The sequence below is a fragment of the Pelecanus crispus genome, chromosome 3 (assembly GCF_030463565.1).
Source record: "Pelecanus crispus isolate bPelCri1 chromosome 3, bPelCri1.pri, whole genome shotgun sequence".
NCBI lineage: Eukaryota > Metazoa > Chordata > Aves > Pelecaniformes > Pelecanidae > Pelecanus > Pelecanus crispus.
Window position 1 is genome coordinate 60,788,874 of NC_134645.1, and position 20,924 is coordinate 60,809,797.

Genomic DNA, 20,924 nt, shown 5'->3' on the forward strand with positions numbered 1-20,924 from the left:
CCCCAAACTAATATTTTGGGGTTTTTTGTTTGTTTGTTTTTGTTTTTTTTTTTTTTTTTAAATAATGCAAGTATTTGCAAGGTTAGCATCCTGGAGATTTTGTATTACAGCTAAAAATCCTCCAATATTTCAAAGCTTCAGAGGGGGGAAGGAATGTGGAGTCACAGACCTCTCAGGTCTTTGTTCATGGTCTCATCATTTTGACCTGTAACCATAAAAGCCACAGTGATGACAGTTTTTTTTTTTCTTCTCATAGGTCACAAAAAGTAAAATAAAAATGAAAGAAATGATAAAACAGATACTTTGTCTCTTCCAATGGCTAGAAAACATTCAATTTCTTCCTTTCCAGTTTTCCTGGGTGGTATTTTTTACCCTCGATTCAGTTTGCTGTGTTGTAGTGTGGTGTACTTCAGATTTTTTCCCTTTTTTCTATCTCTTTGTCTGAAGAGCATACAGCTGAGAAACAGTCTGTAACAGACGGTTGGGCACTTGTGTGTGCTGTGAATGTGCTTTCAACTGAAAAGCTTAATGTCTGCTCAGGATCCAGTAATAGTAAATGCAGGCAGACTTCTGGCTTCCATATGCACCTTTCTGCGTACCATAAATCCTGTGGGCCAAGCAGGAGCCCAAGGTGGAAATTTTCTGGGCTGATTTTTGCTACCCAGGATAGGTGCAGAAGCTGTTTCACATGCCCTTCTACTGGGGTTTTATAGAGAATGCAGCTGACTGGAACTGAGTTTGTGTTCCGCACAGATTTGACAGTTAAAGATACTTTACTTCTGAATTGGATTTTCCACACAATAGTGTTTGTGGAAAAGTTTAAGATTAATGAAATTTCATAATTTGTTTTGATGGTTTTAAAAATAATTATCATTACATTTTAAAATGAAATAATCAGTTGTCTTTGTTTCATTCTTTGTTAGTAACCATTATTCTAACTAGACTTTTGTAAGTAATTCTAGTTAATGTAATCAAATAATAGATTTAAATGAAATATTATGCTTAACTTTGAAAAGCTCTTTAGAAAAATGACATTCTGTCATAGTAGATGTTTTTCCCAGTAAGCTTTCTGATGACAAGAAAAGAGATTTTCTAATAAGAAAACAGTTCATCAGGAAATCCAGCAGCTATAACTCTTTAACTTCATGATACCTGGAGTTTATTAGAACCTCATCTCTCAGAGTTCTGCAAACAGTTAGCAGCCCCACCTTTCACTCAGAGTCACAATTATACTAAGAACTGTGGAGAGAAGCTTGAAGAGCAATGCCTTACAGCATCAAAATCTTAAAGCACAGCAAAACCTGCATTTGTTTTCTGGGTTATTTTGAAGTATCCTCACTTCCCTTAACCAGTCTTGAGATTTCTAGAAGAGTGGCATTGATGACACACATACGGCTGTGGAGTGTGTGGACGTAGGAATAAAGAGATGTGGTCAAAACCCCCTATGCCTACACACAGGTATCTTGGCCTGTTCACTGCCGTATTTCTGACACCTACGCTGTAGCAGCAATCCAGGGGTGACTGAAGGAATTGCTGACAATTCTCCTGTGTTTGTTCTGTAGCACTGCTCTTGCAGTGCTATTTAGACTTTTCTGTGTGAAGGAATAGCTTTTAGCCCTGTCAGATATTTGAGAGTTTAGAGAAGGAAATACACTTAAAAACACTATGGATGAACAGGGTCCTACCTTTCTTCCTTGTGAAAACCTGGACTAAGATCTGTGAATTCTTTTATTCAAAAGCTTATGATAAGGCCAGCTCATAATTGTTCAGAGTTGTGAACTTCCCCGTGAAAAATAAGAAACTTCTCAGCGCATCTGAGATTATATGTTTCTGCCATACTTTGAAGGTGGGGGAGAGCAGGCTGAATTTTTACTGCTTTTCAATTGCAGTGCTTTCATAATACTGTGCTGGATTCAGCATAAATGGTCAAAGTTATTACAGATTCAACTACAAACCATAAACCAAAAAGGACGTTGGTGGAAATTAAGGTTTAAGATATCTGGAGCATCTCAGGCTATTAAGGTCTAGCGAGTTAAGACATTTAGCTCTGTCCTGATAGTCTTACTTATGTTGTGCTACTCCTCAGCTTAAGTAAAAGCAGAATTGAATCCAAGTGATCTAGTGCTTAAGAGTATAATCATCTCTTTGTTAATGGGAAGTCTTGGCCAAGATTTTGGAGTTTATGTAAGATCATTATATAAGGTTATTAAATTGCATCCCACATGCCACTGTGAAGGTAGATCATCCTTACTGAAATATGAATGCTAAGCTAAAGTAAGTCATGGAGGGACGTGCTCAGTGAAGCAGGTACCTAAAAAGGTTTTAGCAATTCTGCAGTGTTCCACTCTATTCCCTTTCCTGTATATTTAACAATTTAAAATGGAACAGTTCTGAAATCTGGTAACCTTTTCTGTTCAGAAGGGACAGGTGGACTAACAGTCTCTTTTTAAAGCCATGAGTTATATTCTCCTGCTGTATTTTCCATAAAAGTTGAATTCAGTGTACATTTGGCAGACAAGCTTTCGAGTTTGTCCAAACTCTGTGTTTTGCTTTTGGACCCCATGAAGAATTTGAAAGCAAAGCCTTGTAGAATCAAAAATCCACGTCAATATATCTTCCACAATAGATTGCTATTTGCAATGTGATCTTTGATGAAATTTTTATATTGATTCTTTCTTCTTTTAGAAAATGTTCAGAAGCAGATTGATAGTGGAAAAACTAACCTGCTGCAAACCCCCTGACAGAAGGGACATTCTCCTAAGATACCCACAAATATATCCAGAAATGTTTTGCAGACATTTAAGATCTGAGTTTAGTCTTTGCCAAGTTGAACGCAGAATCACAGAAACACAGAATGTTTGAGGTTGGAAGGGACAGAACTCTGGAGGTCATCTTGTCCACCCCCCCTGCTCAAGCAGGGCCACTTAAAGCAGGCTGCCTAGGGTCATATACAGATGGGTTTTGAGTATCTCCAAGGATGGACACTCCACAGCCTTTCTGGGCAACCTGTGACAGTGCTCAGTCACCCTCACAGTGAAAAAGTGTTTCCTGATGTTCAGAGGGAACCTCCTGTGTTTCAGCTTGTGCCCATTGTCTCTGGTCCTGTCATTGGGCACCACTGAGAAGAGCCTGGCTCCGTCTTCTTCACACCTTCCCTTCAGGTATTTATACACATTGATAAGATCCCCCTGAGCCTTCTCTTCTCCAGGTGGAGTAGTCCCAGCTCTCTCAGCCTCTCCTCACAGGAGAGGTGCTCCAGTCCCCTAATCGTTTTAGTGGCCCTTTGCTGGACTCTCTCCAGTATGTCCAGGTCTCTTGCAATGAAGAGCCCAGAACTGGAGACAGTACTCCAGGTGTGACCACCAGTGCCACAACCAACACATTTACTACAATCATATTTAATGAAAGACTGCGACTGAAGAATATTTTTGGGGGCTACTTAAAAAAAAAAATAATGGTATTTATACTTCAGGATGACTTCAGGGTGAATGAGGGAAATGTTGTCAAGGTCAGTGCAGGCTAAAAGGTACATGAAAGGAGACTGGTCCTTTTAATGGACAGCCTTGCTGAACTTGCTTTCCCACTCTGTTCTTGTGTGACTGATTTAAACTGCCTAGCTACAGATATTGCAGCTCAGCAGGCATCCAAAGGCAGATGGAAACTACCAGTGTGCACTGTATTTGGACTTCTGAAATAAAGCACAGTATCTCCCTCAAACTTAGTCTAGCACCGAGCAAAAGTTCTAACTGTGCAAGAGAGGAAAGAACTAGTGATTTAAAGCAATCTGACGTTCCTAAACTCTCCTTTTTCTCAGATGTATTTTGTTCTTCTGAAAATCTGTAAGAAAATATGTTTTCTGCTGGATTCTACTAAAGAGATTATATTACGTTTACATAATGATAGCCACACCAGAAGCTATTACAGCTTCTGGGAACTTTTAGTCCTTCCTAGGACAAATTTTTGAGATTTTTGTTCTCAAATGTGGAATGTAATTTCTGTATAGGTAAGAAATCCATGTCTTGCCAAAGTTTGCTTTCCAATGATTCCTAATGGAGTTACTCTAGCTTTGTTTCATTACTGTAGAGCTGGTTCTGCTTTAGGCTAAATTCAGCTCAAGGGCGTATTTCTCTTGTCAGGTCACCCAACAGATCACTAGTCTGGCTGTCAGCTTCATTCCTTCCTTCAGAATAATATTACTATCCATATTTCATCTTGTACAATGGATACATCTAATTACTAGACAATCCGCAGTGTCCTTACTCCTGGCTACAGCTATTTTGCAAGCAATTCCTTCATATATTTGAGACAATTAAAAGTGGCAGTTGTCTAGTGTTGAAAGAAACAGAAATTGTATTCTTTGAAAGGGTAACTGGATGAATAAAAGCCCTCCAATCCACTAGCAAGCAAGCCTAATGGTCTCAATTAATTCTGATAAGTGGGCCTAGTCTTAGTTTCCATAGTGGCTTTTTTTATTATTCTTTGTTTGCAGAGTTGAAAATTAGCAGCAACAGTAAAGAATGGAGCCTGATTAGGGTCACTCCTTTGATTCCATATATTTAGTTGCAGTTTCCAAATGGGAAGAGATACCTCGGAACACTCATACTAAATTCACATTTTTTCGTTTCATAAGGTGGTGTAAAGTTCTTCAATTAAAGAGGGCTTTATGTATTTGTAAAGTATAATTCCTACCATGATGTTTATGAACACCGTATTTTATGAAATTAGCCTGGACCAAACTAGTTTACGCTTACCCACGTTACAGTCAGGCAAGATGAGGGATCTTCTACTTAACATCTGTCCAGCCAAGAAACAGGATTGAGATCCACCATGCCAGTCTGTATATATTACAGGCATCTGTTTTGATGGAAGTTAACTGCTGTTTTCCAGATTTTGTTAGACAAGGCCCTGAGCTGGGAAGCACTTTCAACATGGATGTCAACAGGAACTGAAGATATCCATTGCTCCATATTGGGTGGTCAGCATCTGCCAGTACCAGGCTCTCAGTCAGCTACTTCAAAAGAGCCAGAGTTGCCACCTAGACAAATTTATGTGCTATGGAATTACTAAGGGTGACTAGACAAGATTTGCATCTCCTTTGCCTTTCTGCCTCACATAATGAATGTCTGACCCACTTTTCTAGTGAGAGGATCTCCATCTTACAAGTGTTACCTAGTAGGGGTTCAGACTCATTTCCATGATACGTTCTCTCATTTTTTCTCTTTAAAGCGCTAGACATTTATTCCTGTTTTAACTGACATTTTAAACCGATTTGGAATGATACATGGTTAAAAAATAAACCTTTGTAAGATGGAAATTTTGCTGCTAACAGATTTAAGTAGCCTAATTTTTTTCCCTTTTGGCTTGGAACTACAGACTGCATTTATTCTTGCAGATAAAATGGGCTGGGAGAGTTCTTTGTCCCTGAGGCTGACTGGCACCATGTAGCCCCAGTCCATAAAGCCCATACCCAAAACAGGGCTTCTGCACCTGCAACAAGTCATTGCCTGAGACTGTGCACTTTGGCACTGGCCAAAACTCTGGCAGGGAGTTAACACGTGCTAACAATTTAACTGTACAGCTGATTGCTTGAGCCCTTAGTTTACTAGTATAGAAACATCCAGTGTGTTTAATTTGGATAAGATTTTTTGTTGTTGTTTTTGCATGTCAAATATTTAAGTTTTTATTATACTCCATGATGAATAAAGTTTGGGGGATTTGCAAGGCTGCCTTGGCGCCTTTAAAATGACACTATCTATCAATATGCCTTACTTCAGCTTATATTTTGATCTCAGACCCATTTTGACCTTTGACACACTTCTCCATTTCTGTGGTTTTCCACAGACTCCTGAGTTAATGCATCTTTGTATAAATACATAATTGCCAAATTTACAATAAGGAAACAAAAAAACCCAGCCCAAACCCTATCAGGAGAGATTTCAAAGGCTCCAAACTCCTATCAGCTGAAAATCACAGCATAAACCGGACTCAGGCATCCTCAGCACTCTTGGGTTTTTTGATTTTTCTTTTTTCCACAGCAACAGTCGAGCTGTGCACTGGTGACAGAAAATCTGTGATGACATTACGAATCTTCCTTCAGCCACTGTTCCGCAGACACCAAGCTGAACAGCATTTTGGCACAGGCAGGTGGGAAATGGGCATGAGTGGCAAGGGAGAGCCAAGATGCTGATGCTCTGAAGCGATCCAGCTCTTAAACAGCCTCTGAGGAGATATCAAGCTGCTTTACCCCAGTGGAGGTGTTTCTGCCATGGCTTTCTCTCCCTCTAGGCTCCTCAAGAGCAGCTGTCCCTGAATACACTCTGTGTGCTGTGCCAGGGCAGAATCAAGAACATTTTCTAAAGTTAACTAGATTTAGTCTGCTATCTCCTTCTAAGGAGCTACTGTCAGCATCTTATGCACGGGTGAATTAGAATGAGCCTTGTGTAATCCCAAATCCCCTCTGAGCATGTATTTATTCTTCAATTTAGGAGGATTGCAGTTCTGATTTTTTTTGGTTTTTTATCGTTCCAATTTTCTTTACAGAATTTTTTTCTTGAAATAAGACTATTTTCTGCAGTTTGATGAGGATTTGTTATCTTAGCAGTATTATACACATAGGAATCAATGCATCCAGTTTGTGAAGCTTCAGAAACATTTATTAAAAATTTGCTAATATATTATGTTTATTTTCTACCTATTCTCTAACCTGCTTGTTATCATGGATGGGTAAAAAAGTCAGTAAATACATGAGCCTCCACCTGTTCCTCAAAATGAAATGAACTTTCAAAGTTTAAAATATTAAGGATAAAATCCTGTACTAGGAAAGCTTGGCCCAGAGAGCCCAGGGCTGGTTTTGATGTTAATGAGAATTCTACCACTGGCTTGTGATCAAAGTTAACAGACTGGCTGCATAAGAAGCTATTGCTCCACTCTTCACCTTAGACTTCTATTTTATTATGGGGAGGAACAAGTTTACCTCATACCTTTGAAAATAGAAACATTTATCTGTTTACATGGAGTTAGACTCAGTTTACAGTGTTAAAGGTTTTTTCAAACCAGAGTTCTTGGTTGCAAATTAGTTTAAAATGATTTCTATATGCTGAACGTCTGTTCAGTGCTGTAGTGTCTTGTGTATCTTTGTGCTTCCACCATGATCTCATGGTAGGCCACCAGTGCCTTAGTGACTACCACTTTGCAGACACTTGCTGAAATAAATGCAGTGTGTAGCTTACAGCTTTCTCCTAGAGAACTGCATGATTTTTATTTACTTTGCATGTCCCACAAAGCAATGACCTGCACCAAAGCTGCTTCTGCATGGCAAATGACCTGTGGAAACCTGTTGCTGCTGTGGGAGCTGGTGGCTCACAGTTCCTGCCCCTGCTCCAAGGCTGCGCAAGACCTTGTGCTTCCACAGGGCTTTGGAGGTAGGTGGCAGGGGGCTGAGAAGAAGAAAGGAGGAAGACAAGAGGTGGTGGATGAGCTTGGAAATAGGGATTTCTGGACTGCTTTTTGACGAGGGAAGATGAGATGTATTTGATTAATTTAAAACAGGGCCCCACAGTGACCAAGGCAGGCTCTCATGAGATTTAACAAGTTGCCTTTAAGCTTCCTTTAGTTGTTTTTACATTCAGTTTTGCTTTTTGTAAATTTTATTTCTATAGTCTTTTAGGTTTGCCAGTAACATTTTGATTTCCTGCATTAGGACGAGAGGAAATGGGCTTAAGCTGCGCCAGGGGAGGTTTAGGTTGGAAATTAGGAAAAATTTCTTTAAGGAAAGGGTGGTCAAGAATTGGAAGAGGCTGCCCAGAGAGGTGGTGGAGTCACCATCCCTGGAAGTGTTCAAAAAATGGGTAGATGTGGCACTTCGGGACATGGTTTAGTCTAGTCTACCCTTGATTGGCTTAGAGTAGACTTGGTAGTGTAGGTTAATGGTTGGACTGGATGATCTTAAAGGTCTTTTCCAACCTAAACGATTCTATGATTCTATGATTCTATGATTTGCATCTTACTCTTTAGAAGTAGACGCAGGAAAAATTATGGAGAAGTAGTTCACTGGAGTTAGTATACCTGAGACCTCATCTAGCATACATTTGCACCTTGTGGCATCCTTTACGTAGAAGAAATGTGCTCCCCTCTTTTAAAATGGTAGCATTTCACATCTGCTTCACTGGGAGGTGCAGGAACTGGTGAAAGCTGCCCTTACTTGCCACCTCTGGAGCTCTGGGATAAGCCATGCACTGAATCACATCTGAGGTATATTTGTGTTCTGGCTCAAGGAGAGGGCAGACTTCCAGGAATTATTAGGCTAACACGGACAATCTGGCCCAGTGTCACAGAAGGGCGCAAGCCCAGGGGTTGGCAAGTCAGGCTGTGATGCCCTGGGAGAGTTGTGTAAACAAGCATGCACGGAGCCACCTGTCCCCAGCCTGCGCTGAGGACCTAAACATCCATGAAACTCCAGCAAAATCACTTGCCCTGTCTGAATTATAAAGCAGAGTGAGCCTATTAAATATCATGCCCATTAGCAAGACATGCTTCTCCTCTCTGATTTTTTTAACTTTAGAGATCATCCCTTTCTTTTGCTTTAAAGGGAAAAGAAATGCTTTACTTGGGTATTATTTAATAAGTACTGTTAACATAACTTACAAAAGTATGAAAAAATACTTGACAAGCTATTTATTTTTAGAGTGTCTTCTGCTTGTTTTTCCAAATGCTGAGAATTTAAATTTCTTATTTTAAGTAGCTCAGGGAACCTTGAGAGGCCCATTTCTGAGGACTAAGTATTTAAATCCTTACCCCACACTCACCCATGGTGCATTCCAGTGACAACAGGAATGTCTGCCAGGCAGCTTTCTCTCATGGCCTCAGCACTGAGGATATGTGGACTTAAAGACAAGGTGATTTAAGGCTGATTTTCTAGAATATCACATTCGGTAGCTTGTGTGACAGGTGATATAATGGATTTTATCCAGCTTTAATTCTACCTGTCAGAAGAACTGGTGCTCCTTTCCTAAGATAGTACCAGTGCTGCCCATTGTGTGATAATACAGATGATACTGTCCCATAGAAGCATAAAGCACGAGTTCGCATGCTACCTGAGCCTACTATCCCTCAGAATAAATTATTCTCCAGGAAAGAGAGGGAATGTTTTCATATTTGACCTCTGTATCAGGAAATGATAAAAACATAATGAAGTCCTGTGATGTTTTAAAGTATAAAAAGGCTCAGAATGGAACATCTTTTCCCATTACATATTTTTAAAAGTATCACCTTCTATTTCAGTAAAATCATAGAATCATAGAATCATAGAGTGCTTTGGGTTGGAAGGGACCTTTAGAGGTCATCTAGCCCAACCCCCCTGCCATGAGCAGGGACAGCTTTAACCAGATCAGGTTGCTCAGAGCCCCGTCCAACCTGACCTTCAATGTTTCTAAGGATGGGGCCTCCACTACCTCTCTGGGCAACCTGATAGAGTTCAGTAGCCTGCACTTCCGTATTCTGCACTAGAGTACAATAACTCCCAATGCACTTTTCCATATTTGCTTTTCTCAGGTGTGATGTTTTGAAAAGGTAAAATGCAGAGAGCTGAGTACACCTGTTTCAGATGTGTTGTTCAGGGAGGAAAAGAAGAATTTAAAAATCAGGTTTGTAAAAAAAATACAATTTAAAGCCAAAAATATTTTTCAAAAGGAGTGCTTTTGCTTCAAAGATAAAGGTTTTCTTTACTTGCTGAAAGTTTTAACAAAATCCTGGAGCCTGGTTGACTCTTTGTGTACCAGCCCACCTCTAGTCTACTAATATAAAAGTTCTGCTGCAGACAGGCATGGGAAGCAGAATATGGATTTTGTTTTCCACATACTGCAGAACATGTGGCTATAATTTATTCCATTAAGTTGTTTTTTCTTTTCATCCTTTTTTTGCTTCCCTCTCCTCCAAACTTTCTACCATAGTTAAATAAGATAAAGCAGCCATGACTATGACCCCCGGGGATTATCTTATCATGCAAAGCTTAGACACAATTTTTTGATGGCAAACTAACACTGAATGTGCCAGAAAAAAATTATTCATCTCAAAGCACTAGAGAGGTGGGAAGTACAAAAAAAATTGGTTTGGTTTGTTTTTTTCATTTAGAGTACCATGCACACTATCTGTTTGTTAGGGGGAGGAAAGTGTTGAAGCCCATAGAGAAAAAATATTAATATAATTTAAAATTGTCCTTAGAACTGTATCTGTCATCTCATATTCATGGCACAAGTGACAGAAATATCTTCTTGTTGGCCCAAGAAAACTGCTAAACCCATGCAAGGAAAACGTTCCCTTTAATAAAGTATTTATGTAACAAGGTCATCAGGAAGAAGTTTCAGATGTAACTCACAGCAGTCATAGGCAAGTTATAAGAACTGTAGGAGAGGTTTCTTGCCAAGAGCAACTCTTGTTTACTGCCAAGCTGGCAAATACCCTATCTTCCTTGGCATCTCTTGGGTGTGGGAAACTAGTCATAGGAGGGTCACAAGAAATCAAATGGCAGGCATAGCTTTTGTACAGGGCACAGCTGGTGGACACGAGTCCCTTCCCCTCTTCCACAAGAGTCTTCAGCAGTTGTTTTACTGGTTCCCTTTAAGGTAAAGGCCTTCCAGCTCACACATTTGAATTGAGCTACAGAACCAAGTGAAGTTGTGTGATCATCTTCACTTAACCCCTGGAAGCCTTTTCATGTCCCCCAAGACTCCTGTACTACTAAAGCCTCTTGCAGGGCAGGTGTTAGATGCCTTCGGAGCCTTCTGTGTGTGGTAAAAGGAGAGGGATTATCAGGCATCAGAGTGTCCCACAGCTTTAAAATTCACTGAGCACCTTATGAAAGGAAGAGAGGATAAAAAGATATGACTCCTGCTCTGGGTGGGAGACAAAAGAGGAAGCACAATAAAATTGACAGAATAGCCAACCTCCCTGTGCTAGCATCTTGAGAGTTTTTTTGAAGAATGTCATTTACAAGTGTTTGCATGAGAATGACTGGCTTCATGTCTGCTCAGGAAGCTGGAGTAACGGATTGCTAAATAAGGTTGGGGAGGTGAAATAGCAGGCTTCTACCCTTACCTCACCAACATGAACTCAAAACTGTAAAGCCATAGCACTAAATACTAAATGTGCAACTCTGGAGAAAGTGTAATTGAGGAAATTATAGGCTGTCATCTTAGGAGTCTTACTGCAAATTTTGCAACTCTCAGGCTACCTGAGTCATTGAAATTACATCTAGTAAGGAAGCCTTTTCTTCTCTCCTCTATGGGAATGGTGTTTTGTGGAAGCTTAAGACACAGGGTGAGATTCAGTCCAGCACCTTAGCTACCTGACTGGTACTTATCTGTTAGATGCTTTTAGTGAGGCAGCCTTTCTGAAGTAAGCACCTAATGTCTATATCTGGTCAGGGGAGAGAGAAAGGTCCTATAGAAGATCTCTAGAGGGATATATAGAATCATAGAGTCATAGAATTGTTTAGGTTAGAAAAGACCTTTAAGATCATCCAGTCCAACCATTAACCTAACACTACCAAGTCCAACACTAAACCAATTAAGGGTAGAGTAATAATTTCATGTTTCCTGGCTTGGTGGATGGATTATTTTTTAACGAAAGTAAAAACTAGGAATCATTAAGGTTGGAAAGGATCTCTACGATCATCAGTCCAACCATCAACCCAACACCACCATGCCCACTAAACCATGTCACAAAGTGCCACATCTACCCGTTTTTTGAACACTTCCAGGGATGGTGACTCCACCACCTCTCTGGGCACCTTGTTCCAATGCTTGACTACTCTTTCCGTGAAGAAATTTCTCCTAATATCCAATCTAAACCTGGCGCAGCTTAAGCCCATTTCCTCTTGTCCTATCGCTAACTACTTGGGAGAAGAGACCAACACCCACCTCACTACAACCTCCTTTCAGGTAGCTGTAGAGAGTGATAAGGTCTCCCCTGAGCCTCCTTTTCTCCAGGTTAAACAATCCCAATTTCCTCAGCCACTCCTCATAAGGCCTGTGCTCCAGACCCTTCACCAGCTTCATTGCCCTTCTCTGAAAACACTCCAGCACCTCAATATCTTTCTGGTATTGAGGGGCCCAAAACTGGACACAGGATTCCAGGTGCAGCCTCACCAGTGCTGAGTACAGGGGGACAATTACCTCCCTGCTCCTGCTGGCCACACTATTCCTGATACAAGCCAGGATGCTGTTGGCCTTCTTGGCCACCTGGGCACACTGCTGGATCATGTCCAGCTGGCTGTTGACCAACACCCCCAGATCCTTTTCGGCCAGGCAGCTTTCCACCCACTCTTCCATCTGCCTCTGTGGTATGTGGACAAGCTTTTCCTGTTGGGAACTTCAGAAGCACTTTATTTTCTCCACTGAGGAGGACTGCTTCCTTCGCTACTGATGTTCAGGCACCAGTTCAGGGCTTAAGCTAGTTGGGCAACATCCTGGCCATACCTATCACAATATAATGGACAACTTAAGGAGCCTGTTTATCTTCCATCTTTTCCAGTCTGAGCAAACCTTGGTAATCAGCCCTGCTTTGTCCTTGTAAACTGAGCAATTTACTGTCCTGACAGTTGTGTGCTGATAACACATCAATGTTCTAGTTGTTGCTGAACAGTGCTTGCACAGCATCAAGGATTTCTCTGTTTCTCACGCTGCTCTGTCAGCAGGTAGGCTGGGGGTGCACCAGAAGTTGGGAGGGGACACAGCTGGGACAGCTGACCCCAACTGACCAAAGGGATAGTCCACACCATATGACCTCATGCTCAGCAATAAAAGCTGTGGAAGAAGGAAGAAGGAGGGAGGTTCAGCATTGTAACATCTGTCCTCCCAAGTAACTGTTACATGTGATGGAGCCCTGCTTTCCTAGAAATGGCTGAACACCTGACTGCCGATGGGAAGCAATGAATGAATTCCTTATTTTGCTTTACTTGTGTACCCAGCTTTACTTTATCTATTAAACTGTCTTTATCTCAACCCACAAGATGTATTGATTAATTTTTTGATCTAACTTTCTGCTGTTAACAAATCTCTATTAGGAAAGGTACTATTTCCCCCAAAGAAAGGTGTGAATATTTGCCTATGCTGTTACGCAAACAGAGACTTAATGCCTATTCTGATTTTAACACAGGGTTGAACAGAAGAAAACAAACATCACATGATTCACAAAAGATATTTTTAGAATTCTAATGATTTGTTTGGATATATGAACTATTGAACTAACTCTTCAAACAGATAAAAGCCGCACATACCACACCCCTGCCCCCATTTCTATGAATGGTGAGGAAGTTGAGGCACTAAGAGATTAGTGATGTTAGAGCTGGCCTCAGTCACACAGGCTGGTGGAAAAAAACAGAAGAAAAGTCTCCTGATCTTGATATTGACAGTTAAAGCATTGTCATCACCATTAATAAATCCAGTGACATTTCCAGACAGGTATCTCTTGAGAAATTCACAGAGCTCAAATACAAAGACCTGTGGAACTAGGGAAAGCATGTAATTACATTAGGTCCAGAGAACCTGTTACAATTATCTATTAGGCTTTCCTATTACAGAGAATTACCCTAGACAATTACCTACCTAGAATCCCCTATATAATGAGTGACTAGTAAATTCTGTTATGTAATATTTTAAATTATTTTTGAAGTTTTTTAGGGTACACAACTGAGGCAAGAACAGTAATTCATACTCTACCTGGACAGTTCAAATTTACCAAACAAATTTGGCACCAGAACCAATTACTTCATTTTAACTGAGATTCTGAAACATTTCATATCACATTTTTCAAAGTTTTGTCGCATATTCACTGGATAAAAAACTGGTTGGGTGAACGAGCCCAGAGAGTTGTGAATGGACTTAAATCCAGTTGGTGACGGGTCACAAGTGGTGTTCCCCAGGGCTCAGTGTTGGGGCCAGTCTTGTTTAATATCTTTATCAGCGATCTAGATGAGGAGAGTGAGTGCACCCTCAGTAAGTTTGCAGATGACACCAAATTGGGTGGGAGTGTCGATCTGCTGGAGGGTAGGATGGCTCTGCAGAGGGACCTGGACAGGCTGGACCAATGGGCTGAGGCCAACTGTATGAGGTTCAACAAGGCCAAGTGCTGGGTGCTGCACTTGGGTCACAACAACCCCATGCAATGCTACAGGCTTGGGGAAGAGTGGCTGGAAAGCTGCCTGGCGGAAAGGACCTGGGGGTGTTGGTCGACAGCCGGCTGAACATGATCCAGCAGTGTGCCCAGGTGGCCAAGAAGGCCAACAGCATCCTGGCTTGTATCAGGAATAGTGTGGCCAGCAGGAGCAGGGAGGTAATTGTCCCCCTGTACTCAGCACTGGTGAGGCTGCACCTGGAATCCTGTGTCCAGTTTTGGGCCCCTCAATACAAGAAAGATATTGAGGTGCTGGAGCGTGTTCAGAGAAGGGCAATGAAGCTGGTGAAGGGTCTGGAGCACAGGCCTTATGAGGAGTGGCTGAGGGAACTGGGATTATTTAACCTGCAGAAGAGGAGGCTCAGGGGAGACCTTATCGCTCTCTACAACTACCTGAAAGGAGGTTGTAGTGAGGTGGGTGTTGGTCTCTTCTCCCACGTAGTTAGCGATAGGACAAGAGGAAATGGGCTTAAGCTGCGCCAGGTTTAGATTGGATATTAGGAGAAATTTCTTCACGGAAAGAGTAGTCAAGCATTGGAACAAGGTGCCCAGAGAGGTGGTGGAGTCACCATCCCTGGAAGTGTTCAAAAAACGGGTAGATGTGGCACTTTGTGACATGGTTTAGTGGGCATGGTGGTGTTGGGTTGATGGTTGGACTGATGATCGTAGAGATCCTTTCCAACCTTAATGATTCCTAGTTTTTACTTTCATTAAAAAATAATCCATCCACCAAGCCAGGAAACATGAAATTATTACTCTACCCTTAATTGGTTTAGTGTTGGACTTGGTAGTGTTAGGTTAATGGTTGGACTGGATGATCTTAAAGGTCTTTTCCAACCTAAACAATTCTATGACTCTATGATTCTATGATCTCTCCTCTAATGGAGTTTCCACTATGGAATCACAGAAGATAGAGCTGGAATTGACTTATTATATCATCTGTTCTACCTTTTTGATTTTAGAAAAAGCAAGTGATGTCACTATCCTCTTTGACCCATTCTTTGACTTAATCCTGAAAACTAGCTCAATTTGACAGGATTTGTCCATGCTCATACTAATCTACTTTACCAAAAAAAACCCCCTCAACCCCCGAAAGACAGGATATTAACAGCAAAAACAATTACTAAATCAGTGAAAAGGACATCCTACATTTTAAAACAATAATTGCTCTAATTTAGGTTTAATATGCATAAGCTGTTCAAATACATAATGGTATTGCATTCTAAGGAATGGAGGCACTCCAAGGGCCACAAAGCTCATGAAAGCTTCAGAAGAGAGTACAGTTGTCAAATAAGACTTCTTGAGGTATAGCATGCTTAAAAAATAAAATCAGTTGTCTTTAAGTTTTAGAGATTAGAGTGATACTTGTATGGCCCTTAGTGTTCCAGTATGCAAGGCAAAAGCCAACCCTAGCTGTATGTGCACAATGATGGGCTTTATTTTGTTCAGTAAAGACGTGTTGTAGTCATGGTGGATAGTTCTATGAAAACATCTCAGGGGTTGTTAAAAAGCAAGCAGAGTGGTAGTTATTAATAATAAGAAATCAACAGCAAACACAAAACATGGTGCACCCGTGTCTTGACTACTGCAACAGATCTAGTCACACATCTCAGACAGGAGGTGGTAGAATAGGAAAGGTACATAGAGAGACACAAGGTAGATAGAACAGAGAGATAAGGATAAACCATGGTCTGGGTCAGTTTCTGTATCACAGAGATTAAAATAGAGAAGACTGGAAGAAAAGACAGCTGAAGGGGGATATGAGAGACCTCTATAAAATCTTGATCATCCTGGGAACAACTATTCACTGTTCTTCACAATCATAAGAACAAGGAGGCATCAAATGAAATTAATATCTAGTAGGTTAAAACAAATAAAAGGGAGTATTAGTTCACAGAGTGCGCAGGTCTGTTGTAGAATTTATTGCTATGGGAAACTCTGGATGCCAAAAGTTTAGATGAGTTCAGGAAGTCGCTTCAAAAAATGGTTTGACAAATTAATGAAAGATAATTCCATTAAGGGCTATAAACCACACAGAGATAACCTCTGGGCCAGGAAGTCCGTAAGTTGCAGATTGCCAGAAGTTATGAGGAGTTTTGGTGTGGGTAGGTTGAGAGGTGCATGTCCACTTGTTTTACCCATTCCTTGTGGCATCTGCTACAGGTCACTTCCTGAAATAGGACACTGAGCTAAATGAACCTCTGGTCTGTAACAGTATAGCTAATATCTTACATATCATTACTATATCTTACATTGTGTCCTTGTCACAAAACAGAGATAACAGTGGCAAAACATCCTCCCTTTTCTCCCCTTTTAATACACTTCCACCTCTTTGCTGTATGGATGGAACACATTGCAAAGTAACTTTGTAAAAGCATGAGCTCTCACTCATCCTTGCTCCACATATCCTCTGCCTCCAGCTGAAATTGGAAGTAACAGCCAAGGCAGGTCCACCCTGGTACTGCCTCCGGGATGTGGCATCTTGGAAAAAGCTGTCACATTTGATGCCTGGTGCATACATTGTGGTATGTATTTTTAAATATATCGGGGGCAAATAGCCTCAGATTTTAGATTGAGGCCAGATGGCTGATTCAAGTGACAATAACACAGAGGAATGGTCACTCCAAAAAGACTGAGCTGTGTATGTAACAGGATGCACAGGGTCCGAACAGTACTGCAAGTCAATTACTTTATATTTCAACACTAACTGTGTTCATGAAAATAAGAAATAAAGACCTGATGCATCTCAAGACACTGAGAATTTAAAGCTATTTCTGAAACTGGTTTTAATTCTTTGACTTTCCAAGTGAACTCTTGGTTTAGGAAGAGACAAGCAGCCACAATTTTTGAGCCTTTTTTCCACTAAAATTACACCACACCAGTTAAAAGATAAAGTGGAATTTAAGGCTTGTGTTTTCAGATTTACAATACATATTATACAACAACTAGGTAGTAAAACAGGTCACCATATATTCACATTTATGACCATCTCCCTTTTACCCTCTGAATGCAGAGAACTGTAATATCAAAAGTACAAGCAGAAAGAAAAATGTTTTGAATGCAAATTATAAAATGTTCAGTATCAAGTCTCTCATTCACACATACTAGTTTTACAACTGAAATTTCCTCATTTAGTTATGGTTTAAGTAGGATAAATATAGCTTGAATTTACTATTCTCTCCTCTTCCCCCTCACAAGATGTCCAACCAAATTGGGGAATTGTTTAATCAAATTTTTAAGCGAAATGTTAAATTGTGCCTCTTGGCAGCAATCCTCTCCCAGAAGTTTGCATGTTCCCAGTGCTTGGCACTTTCCATTCTCATCGTTTACCTGTGATGGATATGGAACCAAATATACTACAGGACATACCATGAACAGCTGCAGCAACAGCACCAACAAAAGCAACATGTGTTGTTGGGCCTTTGGTTTCCAGGTGCTTGAGACACAGCTGATGTTCCTTCATTTTGTGACTGCTGCCTCTTTCTCATTTCAGCTACTTCAGTGCCCAAGTGGCTATAAGAACACAGACATAAGAGATGTACAGAATTACTACAGACCATCATAAAGTACATTCACATTCCTACAGCAGTCTCTGATTCTACAGATTCTAACAGCTCATGGCAACACAAGCACATGGCCATCAACTGTGCTGGCCAAGTAATAGTTCTATTGTGTTAAAGGCAGATTCCAGAAGGCCACTTTCTAGTGACACACTTACGCTACCGTGCCATTGAATCATGTCTATTCATATCACTTTGGCTGGACTAAAAGGACTGTTTATTACCCTTTTGAACAGCAAGCTACACAGCTTGTGTAGCATTTGGTAGAGACTGAGTTGTTCCTTACCGTATGACTACCACAGCTCTTTCCATTGTACTACAAATACAGCAGGATGGTTATTCACTTTAAACATGAGCTGGAAAACGATCTTTTTTACTTTTTGACTTCTCTGGTCAATGCTGGACCAATGAAATTGATATAAGTGATACTATATCATGGGTACTAGTAGCTGTCTGTTAAGAGCCAAGATTATTATAAGTGTCATAACTGGGAGGTTTGCTACTTAAGAGTTATTCTCTGTAAATAAAATGAATAAATATGCATTTGCAAAATACGTTTCCAACTTTGGGACTATTTTCTGGTCACAGAAGATTTTCTCTTGCTCATTGCCATTCCTTCCTAGGTTTTATTAGGCTAAGATATTTTTCTTTCCAGTTGACTTGCAATATGCAGCTAGAAGCAATATTCCATGCATTACTTAGTTTTCAAAAGAAGTTAAAACATTTATTACTAAATTATGTTGTTTAGGAAGGTTTAGATGTCAGGATCCTTCTAATGGTTCACATCTCTGTACAACAACTATAAGTTTCCCAACATCATGGATATTACAAACATATGTAAATTAGAAAAGATTTAGTACTTTCGCCTTTGAAAAAATACGGATTACTGTGGGGAGGAGCCCAGTTTAAAACAGAAGCAGGTGGAAGATGACCTGGTGTGAGCAACACATGCTGTGCTCCACACCCCCAGGGCATCCTGCTGCAGCCAGGAGTGCTGGGGAAAGGCAGGCTCTGGTTGATTTGCCACCTGGATACATCATGCACAGACAACCAAGAGATGTGTTACTCCATCTACACGCATTCAAGCAGCAGCTGTGAAAGTTTGCATTTACATGGTTGCTAAAACTCCTGAAGTTCTTCTTCTGTAATAGTGTCTCATGCTGCAAAGCTCAAGGTTGGTGATTATTTCAGCTTCTTGCATAGCTAACTTTTCCATGTACACTGTCACTGAAATAGAATCAAGTCATTTCTGAAGTGTTTGGTCAAATTAAACAATGAAGAACCATTTAACTACCTGTGGTGAGGGCACCTGCTTATGCTATTGATACTACTACTTATGGTTTATAGTTGCTGAACTCCTGACGATTAAAATGACATATTAAAAAAACCCACACCTTTTTTATCGAATGTAAACGTGTTGTTAACAAGGGATACTTTGACATAATGGGAAAGATGCCCATATTTTTATGATAGATAGGAAGAAAAGGAAAAGTGTTGCTGCATAATTTGTAGCTCAGACAGTAAGTGACAGTATGGAGTCACTTTCTCTAAATTACAGAACTGCTGACTGTGCATGATGCAGTTAAATTATTTCATAGATAGCTGTGTCATGCTGTGAATGGTACTTGCTTCAGCAAGGGCAATGACTATGGTTAAAGAAAATAAAGCCAGATATTTTCACAGGGAGTGTTTGCTTCTTGTAAGAAAGATAGAGATTCTAGAAACATTTGTACAAAATCACAAAATTTATTTGTTTCAGACACTGGTGAAATTACCCATACTTAGGTATTTGTAGGGCTGTAATCTTGGAATGAAACCATCCCATGCATTCCACCTGGGTACTTAAAATTATGCATTTCCTACACAATTTTAGCTATATATAAAAATGTACTACGGCTAGAATTTGTTGCACTACAAATACAAGGGGGCAGGATGAAGATTATCCATTCAGACATGGTGATGACAGTTTGTGACTTTGCTGTAATTTCACAATAACTTTAACACAGCACAAGCTGCTGTGCCACTGAAATAAATGCCTCTCTCCCTTTTCTCCTGCATAGCTCACAGTCACTCATTCCCTCACCTGAGCTGTCCCCTTCTCTGTACTGGCAGCAGCCTTTGTGCAGATACTTGCTGAATTGCATAAAAGAGTAGGCATGACTTAAAATTAATCCAGAGGGGAAGGAAAAAATAAAATTGGTTCAAGTCCCAGTCTCATTCACCTTGGGAAGATGTGAGCGCTTGTGCCAGAGCAAGGGAAGAAACAGAACAGTATAGCATGAACACCAGGCAGGCGAGGGGAACGTGGGGACCACTTCCTTCAGTCCCTGCTCGTGCTGGCAGGAACTGATAGTGGAACGGATGGGAGTTGCTCAGCTGCGGAAAGGTAAAATCTGCGACTGTAATTCCCAACACACAGCACATGGCATGTCTGGGCAGCAGAGTCAGAAGTGTGGTTTCACAGTAACGGTCCACATCCTCAGCCCTGCCCAGCAACTTCTACCACTGAAAATTCTCCAGCATTCACCTTTCGGTATGGACTACCATGGCCAACTGTTTCAGAGGTTTGCAAGTCTGGCAGTACATGGTAGCAACAGGAGTTGTGAGGAAACATAGGTCTTCGTTGTAGAGCATTTCAGGAAGCATGGTTTCCTCCAAGGCTGCTCAGAGCCCACAGGCTAGTTTAGAGTGGGACTGCTTGCTTTGCTATGCTCTGACTCTGCTCTGGAATATGGGGAGGGACATGACCCATCCCTTTCCTGACTGTGCATTATTTGGAGGAGGAAGAGGGCAGTCCTTGATTGCAGGTACAGTTACATTTATCTATTTAGGCTGTATTTGAAAGGAGAAAAAAAAAAAGAAAAAAATCCCACTACCCCCCAAACCCTGTGTACTTACATCCAGGGATAGTTTGCATTCTAGTCCTCATACAGTATGTTTGGCTACTTGAGGCTAAAGCATTAATTACGATGCTAGGAGAGTGCTGCAAGGGGTTATATTTTGAAATGGGTTGATAACATGGATACTGTGTAGTGGGACTATCCTTAGCTTCCAGTTATAATGGGCAAAGAACTTACTGGCACAATGGGACAGAGTTGTATTTAATCCATTTCAGATTCTGTCCTTTCCACAGCTGATGTTGGTGTTCACTCTGAACCTTTCTGTATCTGACAATGCAGGCTGTTATTTAGCTTG

The 20,924-nt window shown here is 40.8% G+C and overlaps 1 protein-coding gene across 2 annotated transcripts in view; it reads right to left on the reverse strand.

Moving 5' to 3' along the window:
* The window catches only part of RGS17 (regulator of G protein signaling 17), a 34,116-nt gene extending 13,783 nt beyond the window's left edge, over positions 1-20,333 (reverse strand). Inside the window, exons 1-2 of one of the 2 annotated variants that reach the window (XM_075707816.1) lie at positions 20,257-20,333; positions 17,539-17,682 (exon numbers count right to left, since the gene is read on the reverse strand). In XM_075707816.1, the coding sequence (XP_075563931.1) occupies positions 17,539-17,682; positions 20,257-20,315 (203 nt within the window). In that variant the 5' untranslated portion in view covers positions 20,316-20,333. Of the gene's footprint in view, positions 1-17,538; positions 17,683-20,256 lie in introns of those variants that run through there. The other variant, XM_075707815.1, reaches the window with a different exon arrangement.
* Between the last annotated feature and the right edge of the window lie 591 nt (positions 20,334-20,924).